We start from the raw sequence: 8,648 nt of genomic DNA, 5'->3' as shown, positions 1-8,648 counted from the left end.
CTTTTTTATTTTCATTCTGTTTCAAACTTAACATTACCATACAAGTGTCATTTAATCTAATTTAGTTTCCCATGCCATTTTGTTTTGTCTTTGTCATCCTTTGACATTTATATCTCTTTATCTTCAAATGAGCCTCACCATTTCTTCATTGTTGTCTTTGTTCTCCATGTCTTACTTTACCTTTACCTTGGTGATGCGTCACACAGGTGGAGTGCCATGTGCTTCTATTCCCAGGTCTTCCAGGCAGCCTCACCCACTGAAAGACAATTAACCTACATTTTCATCACTGACTGCCTTATAAAAGGACACAGGCAGCCTTTAAATTCAAATAAGCATTTGAAGAGCATCAACACTGTTCCACCTCCAAGAACTGAGCTTCAAGCCACAGGTAAGGAAGGTCTGTATATATTTTTTAGAATGGGATCTGTAATTCTCAGCTTTGCAGAGGAATACTTGCCTATTCTCACCATGGGCCTAATTAACAAAGACCTCTGCATCATTAAATCTGTATTACTAGCGCCAACAGGCACATCTACGGCTTGCAAGATATATGCAAAAGATAACTCTCTCATCTGTCGTAATGGGACTGCAACTTTTTAACAAGAATTAACACTTTTATTGAGCCATGTCCTAGGTTTTTCCTCCAAAGGAATTTGAACCTCAAATTGAGGCTGAGCCACATTTTGTTTCAAGATCCTTAGAATTGAAATCGCAGAAAGGCCAGAGAGTTTATCCAAATAATCAATCAATTTAACTTTATTTCAGTCATTGCGACCATAAAAGAGCAAGGCATACAGTTGAAAGGGAATAAAAACAACAACTGTAGGTTAACCATACCTCCATTATGACAACCAGAGAATTATGTATTTAAACGCAATGATTAATAGCTACATGGTTTAAAAACTGAAACAGTCTTCAAGGTGCAAATTCAGGTGGAAGAACCAAAAAGTGCAAGGGCATACAGAATAATGGGAGAATAAAGCAGCATACTAAAAACTAGTGGTTAAAGTCTATCTCTGTTCAACTAAGTACCAGAGTAAGGCAGATAATAACTGCGTTGTACTATTAGTCGGAACAATTGATAATCTGCAACCTATGGTGGAAGGACCAGAAAGTGTGTGTGCACATATATCGACAAAAAGATAGAGGATCATTTGCTAAGGCTGGTAGCCAAGACCTCTTGCAGACCTTCTAGACCATTGATCGACAATAGTATAATGGTAACCGAGGTTTTGATATGCCTGTAGTACTAACAGAAACGCAAGTATACGTGCAGAGACAGTAGATCAAATTCAGAGTTTAACGCTAAGCTTTCTTCTTAAGTGCAAATTTGAGTGAGGATGAATTTTGCGTTTGATGCACAGTTGAGCCCCACCTTCAGATACATAATAGATTGGATCTTATAAGTTGTTGCTCCCTCAATATTGCATTGGAACTTTCTGGCTTAGAGTGAGTATTTTGTTTTCCTTCATATTATTACAAAGATTATTCTCACAGTTATGTTGTTCCAAAGATTGGAGAGTTCGCTGAGGTCCTACTGATGTCCTGGATTACAGTCTGGTCAGGATATCAGAGGATGTGCATGCTTGTTTTACCAGCTATGGGGAAGAAGCCAGAGCCCTTTCATGCTGTCCTCTCAGCATCCATGAGTGATGAAATCCCACGCCCTACCAGCAAATGCACTTTAATCACAAAGATCACTGCCAGGGACACGAGGACCTCTAAATGGGATGGGCAGTCCTGTGCCAGTGGGACAGGGCCCCACAGATCTGGCAGGCCACCCCTAAGCCTGTTCGTCATTTTAGTTCTTTGGCTATCAGCTTCTTTTGAGTCTTTAAGTTATTCATAAATCAGTAGTTAAATAAACACTAAGGCCTAGATGTATCAAGCCGTTTGCGAATCGCAAAGGCTGAAATTCGCAGAATTTCAGCCTTTGCGAATCGCAAACGGTCTATTTGCATGTTTTGGCATGCATCAAAAAATCGCAAATTAAGGAATTGCAAAAATTAGCAAATCCTTATTTTGCCATAGGATTTAAGGAATCGCAATTTTGCGATTCCTTAAATGCTATGTATGTAGCATTTTTCAATTGCGAATTGTTGTTAAGAAATCGCAAATTAACACTAACTTGTAGTTGATGTTAATTTGCGAATTCTTTTAAAAATGCACAATTTGGCATTTTTTAATGTGGCATGTGATGCACACCTATGCCCATAGGGGCATGTGTGTGCGCCATATGCACACACATGTACATTTCAGGGGTGCAGCAGGGTGTCCTTGAGACACCCCTGCACCCTTGAAATTATTCTCAATTTGCGATTAGCAAATTGCGAATCGTAAATTGAGATTAATTTCACAATCATTCCTATGGGCCTCCTGGCCCATAGGAATGAATGAGAAATTATTCCTTAATTGTGAATTCGCAAATTGCGAATTCGCAAATAAGGAAGATTAAGAAATTGCTAAAAAATAGCGATTTTTTACATACATCCCATTTTGCGAATTCTAAATAGCCATTCCTTAAAAATCGCTATTTCGAAATCGCAAAATGGAATCTTGATACATCTGCCCCTAATTTCCTCGTTTGCGTCTTGACCTTCTTTAATTGACAGATTCTCTGCAAACCTACTTGAGAGAGTCTTTCAGCTTTGTGCATGGCTCCACTTCTAGTATACCTGGGCTTCTGAAGGACTGGCCTGTCCTATCTTTTTATGTGCAAAGTTTACCACCCTAACTGATTAGTTTCTGCATTCGTAAACTTACTAATAGCTCGTAGTGTGTGAACACAAATATAAACGCAGAGACAAGTAAGGTTACCTTTGTGAACCCGGCCCTGCAAGTCAGAGCATGTTTAGTGGTTTATGGTACATTTTCAGGGAGGAGCGCTCCGCGTGGGCGTAGGATTTCCAGTTGTGCAAGCTCTATGAGCCTGGATGCACATCTTTTGCTACGGTGTCCCGCAGTAGTCTAAACGGAAGAGCATGACCATTCTTTAGGGCTTGTTAACTAGGGTGTTTGCGCACGGAACCACGTGGGCGCATCTAAAGAATGTAGGGCCTCATTTATGGGGTTTTGGCATAGGGCAGTGGAGCAAGGCACCGTGCTGCACTGCCCTACACCCGAGTGAAAAGGGCAGGAATGCACCGTATTTAAGGAATATGGTGCATTCCTGTCGTTTCTGCCTCGCTGGTGCCGTTTTGGCAGCCTATCGACAACGAAGGCAGACTTGCACCATGGTGCAAGGGAGCCTCCGTTGCATGCAGGATTGTTTTTGTGCAGGAAGGCACTTTCTACTATCTATGAGTGTTGCAGAAATCAGCACACACAGAAAGAGGAAAAACTAGGAGAAATAAACATATTTCTCCTTGTTGTGCCTCACCTCAGGAGGCCGATGAATTCAGTGCATCTCCAGGATTACATCACTTTGTAAATCTGGGGAAGCGTCACATTTCATGGGCGTTGCGTGGGAAACCCCACTGCAACGCCCATGGAACGCCTCTGGGGCGCAGAGTAAGGTGACACAGAAATTACTCATGATTTATGAGGCCACTGAAAGCCACGCAGGGTGGCTTTGCAAAGTTTTATAAATCGAAACGAGAGCCCTGGTCATGCGTGCACTACTTTACGTGGTGGAGAAGTGACACAGGGCTCTCATAAATAAGCCCTCCAGCGTCTAAAGGCAGAATTGGGCAGGTGCCAGTTGTAATGAACAGCTGAAGAGTGGGAGTGGAACAGCTGATGACAGCTAGGGAAACATTATTACATTTTGTAATTATCCTTCCGTGCGCCGATGCAACAATCGAGAGTGGTCATAGGAGACACTAGTGAGCCAACCAGTTATTAATGCACGTTTACACAACTATAGACTCTTAGTTGCATGTGGGCAACTCCCTATTCGAGCCAGTGTACATATAATTATGTAAACAAGGTATGCATGTAATGTACTTTGGATTCTCCTGTGCACTACCCTTATTAATGAACAGGTTTACCGAAAATCAATCCTTATTTTGTAGCAAATAGGCACTTCCCCATGTTGGACCCCAATGGGTGTTGGAAGTCAAGGCCAGGTATAAAAGGTGATACGGTGCATATACTGTTAGACTGAACAATAATTTTAGGGCAGCGCAAATCATGTCTTCGTCCAATATTCCTAAAACATGATATAAGGTCACGGACACAGGCAGTCAACCTACTAACAGAAATGCCTCCCCTGGAAATAGCAATCTCATTAGGGAACTATATAAAAGCAAGACAAAGATTCCTAAAAACATATGAGCAATAACATTTAGAAATGTTTATAAACTAGATGAATTATATAGTTTTATGAGAGAAATTGTTGTTTTAAGTGTATATAATGTTTTAAAGGGCAGGGTTGCCCAAGAAGAGATGTGTTGACTGTAACCCCATCCTTTTTAACTAATGTTTCTATGATCGCGTACTTTATATAAATGGTGCTGTAGAATGTTTTAAATGGTAACTATCTTTTACCTTGTTTAAAGACCATGGTCTAAATAAACGTAATTTTGACTGACTGACACTCCCCTAATAAACATTCACTTATTATATTATTATGCAAGTTTTTCTTAGTGCAGAAATATTTTTGGGGTTCAAGGCAGGTAAACAAGAATATTGTGAGAATGGTTCATCAATGTGTATGAGAGAAAGGGTCGGTAGTTTGAATTGTGGTGCCACTTCCGGTAAGTGTTGGCATCAGACCGGAAAAGGATATGGAAAACTCAGTTGGAGACAAGGACTGGTGGTGAGTGCATGACAGGGAATACCCCTCTCAGTGTTAGGTCACATGGTGCAATTAGAAAGAAATGTCCAGTCCAATAGGACCTTGGCCAAAGAGATACAGGATTTCATCACCACTGCCTCCATTCAGCATCACACAGATAGAGCTCGGAGGTGTCGGTTACCTGAATGCAGTCAATGCTTTTCACTTCAGCAAATGCAAAGTACCCACTGAATATAAGCTTTGCCACTGATTTATAGGGAGCAAGAACCCTTTGCAAATGCAAGGCAGCACTCCTACATTAGGTCACAATTCACAATCAGGACATTTAGGGCCCGATGTAGGTAGCCAAATACCGGTCGGTAACGCCCGATTTCGGCCGTTACCGACCGGTATTTGAAGATGGAGATGTAGGGGCATGTTAAAATACAGAATCGGTAATCTGTAAAATATTGAATTGGTAAAATTATCGATTCTGTATTTTGGCATGTAGGTAGCACTTAAATCAGTGCTACAGGGGTTTAAGAAGTCGTTATTTACCACCAACTAGAAGTTGGTGGTAAATAACGTAAACCCTTTCAAAAGCATTTTTTTTGCTTTTAAAACGGTGCCATGTTGCAGACATACATGCCCTAAGGGCATGTATGTCTGCAACATGTGCACCCATACACGATTGAGGGGTGCAACAGGGTGTCAAAGTGACACCCTGCCACCCTTCAATGTTTCCCTCAATTACCGAATCGGTATTTACTGATTCAGTAATTGACATTCATACCTATGGGCCTCCAGGCCCATAGGAATGAATGGCAATTACCGAATCGGTAAATACCGATTCGGTAATTACCGAATCTTACCGATTCTGTAATGAATTCGGTAAAATTACCTAAATCCCGATTGCCAGTTCTTAAATACCGAATCGGTATGATTTGGTATTCAAGAATCGGTAATCTGGGATTACCTACATCGGGCCCTTAGTGAGCAAAAAAGCTGCACTCACATTTTCAACCTTGCCTTCCTTCTATAGCAGTGCAGTGGTCCTGCACTCACTGCTCTGTTATCATTGCATCACATGAGCCATGTGAGCATTGGGAAGGGGCCGGCTCCACCTATATCTACCTATGGAGTACATAGATCGACAAGGTACACAGATGTGAAATTAGGAATAGCAAATCTATACTTCCCTATATGCACTTACCTTCTGATACTCTGTCCTCGATATCAGTATGCCTCAATAGTATTGGTGTCTATATTCAGTAGAACAATCTCATGTGTTTCATGAGCGGTGTAAATTAGGTTTATAATGCAGACATACGACATTCCCGGCTCCTGCTTCCATTCCGCCCTGATCTGCAGCAGTCTGGCAAGGGATAAGGCTGATGTAGTGAAGTGGGAAGCCTGCCAGGTGCTGTTTCCACTCCCCTCTGCATGAGCAAGGGATGCTTTGGAATCTGCTCCTGTCACATCTCTGAGGCAGTGCTTTAATCTCATCATGAACATGTACCGCCCCCTTCTGGCCATGCATGTCAGGGCTGCTTACACTGGTACACTGGAAACCTGTGTATGTAGATGAGCTTGCTGATATCCACAGTCCCCTGTCCCTGTGTCCAGGTAGCTCATGGCAGGGGATACATAATAGAGTATTGGACATGCACGCTTCTTGGTATGCAATCCCGGTTGGCCTCTAAACTGCACACATGGCCCATTATGCAACTGAGCTCTTCTGAGTTGGAAATGCTGCCATGCATTCGAAACTGACAAAATGACCTATGCAAATATACAGTCACAGCCTCATCACTCAAGGAAGTACTAAGGGCACCTGCCTCTCTTCCTTCTCAGGCAATGTAAAGAAAGCTCATTATGATAAACCACATTTGGCATATGCAGCTTCTTCACAGAAAACAAGCCCAGGTTTTTAAAATAGCAACAATGCACATACAAATTCATATATTGATGTCACCCCCTCAGTGTTGAAGGACATATATGCATGTATACATAAGGTATTTCTATAGGACAACCCTAACCAGAAGGAGCCTGAGACAAATCAGGAAATTGCATCTGACTTGAGAGGGACACCTGGTATCAAAGTAAGGTACTGCAGCCCTCTAAAGACAAAGGATGGATCAGACTCAGAAAGAGTGTCTAGCCCTTGATATATCACAGCTTTGTAAAAGAATGATCAGGCTGTTGTAGCTAACTCAAGAGGAACATTCAGTCACAGCTGCCTGTACTGCAGGCTTTGCAAGTCTTCCTTACCTCATGTTGTCCCAAATAAACTTGTTTTCTCACATGCATCAGTACAGTTCAGCCCTAGCCTGTGCTCACTCTAAACAACTCTGAGTTTGATGCCACACAGGTGTATCTCAGTTTAAACAAGGTACTTGAAATCACCAGTGACTGCTGGTGCCTATGTACACATAAGGGTTTCTTCTCAGTCTTCAAGACAGTTATTCAAGTTACAATAGTGACTCATCATCTTTAACCAGTGTTGGCATTTTTATTTAACCCATAGAAAACAATCACAAATCATTAGTGTGGCAAAATTGTCAATGCATTTTATTTTTATTTTGAGTACTGCGATTTTGTGAACGAATGTGTACTCTCATTTGAGAGAGACATCTAGTGGCCACTAGAGGGGCTGCAGTCCTTAGTGACGTCTTCAAGTTGGTTCTCACCCGAGAGGGACATATATTATTGGCTTGATATATTGCACTATGTGAAAGGCCTGACCCATTGACTTTACCAATGCTTTTTTAGGGTACAGTGCAGAGTGTGCAAAAGCATCGCAGCCATATCCAACATCTGCTTTTGCAGAAAACCTAAAGTGCGTTTCTCATTCTTCTTTCCATTAGAAAAGCTTCTCCAGCTGAGCCACATCTGCTGCTCCTCAGAAAGCCATGGACACCAGGAAGTGGGTCACCCTACTGGCTGCTGTGCTGGTCCTTGGGGCCTGTTCCCCTGCAGATGCCTGCAAATGTGCTAATATCGATCATCTACAGAGCCGCTATTGCACTTCAGACGTTGGTAAGTAACTATATTGATCCATTTTTCATGATATAGTTTTTTGCTTTGACAACCCAAGGGGAAGCAGCCATTTTCAATAAATGACAGGACGCCTGGCCACTAACCGTGGTTGTGGGTAGACATGGGGCAGACTGGTTTCCCCCTTTAAATATGGGTACAAGAGGCTGAGGTCTGTTTATCTAGTCTTTGCGAGACCAGGGAGGATGGATATTTACCAGATACTGAAAGAAAGATGAATAGATGAACTGTAATTTATCATTTGTTTTCTTTCGAACCTTCCCTTCAGCTGCAAAACCTTGGCCTACAAAAAAACACGTGCTTCAAAACTTAAAGCCCAGCAAAAAAGAAATCTGAAAATAGGTCCAAAAGTTGTTTAATGGATGTTGTAAATCCTCTCATTAGACAATACAGGATAGTTTGCCTATTTTTACTAATATCGTAGAATGGAGCAGATTTGTAAATATGTAGTAGTGCTTATATAGCGCACGTATCTCCCCCGAAGGGGTCTCAAGGTGCTGTACACATACCGCTGTGGAACCCTTCCTGGCCTTTCCCTGTGAAGAGCCCACTCCTGGGCACACCCAAGGTGAAGCCAGGCATCCCAGCGCTGTTGGGGCCGTTGTGGAGATTAAGCAAGCTATTGCCCAGAGTTGCAGAGTGGGACTCTATGATTGGAATAGGCACCGAGGCGAGAATTATCAGGTCCGGGGAAATTGAGCCCAAGACCCGCCGAGGCGGGAATTGAACCCTGGTCCGGGCCAGACCTCTGCATCAGGGTCTATTGCTCTAATCATTGAGCTACACTTCTTTTAATTAATGTGTGCGCTATGGAAGCAGGGGTCTAGCTATCAATAGTGCAGCAGGTGCAGAAGCACCAGGCCCATCAGTCAGA

At 42.4% G+C, this 8,648-nt stretch overlaps 1 protein-coding gene across 1 annotated transcript in view; it reads left to right on the top strand.

Moving 5' to 3' along the window:
* Positions 1-284: 284 nt before the first annotated feature.
* Positions 285-8,648, top strand: part of LOC147684572 (metalloproteinase inhibitor 3-like) — a 29,331-nt gene continuing 20,967 nt past the window's right edge. Inside the window, exons 1-2 of the mRNA XM_086940415.1 lie at positions 285-388; positions 7,585-7,756. Coding sequence (XP_086796541.1) covers positions 7,630-7,756 — 127 coding nt within the window. The 5' untranslated portion in view covers positions 285-388; positions 7,585-7,629. The remainder of the gene's footprint in view (positions 389-7,584; positions 7,757-8,648) is intronic.

Source organism: Lissotriton vulgaris, chromosome 10 (assembly GCF_964263255.1).
Source record: "Lissotriton vulgaris chromosome 10, aLisVul1.2, whole genome shotgun sequence".
Lineage (NCBI taxonomy): Eukaryota > Metazoa > Chordata > Amphibia > Caudata > Salamandridae > Lissotriton > Lissotriton vulgaris.
The sequence above is the reverse complement of the archived record's forward strand: the minus strand, read 5'-3'. Positions and strand labels throughout refer to the sequence as shown.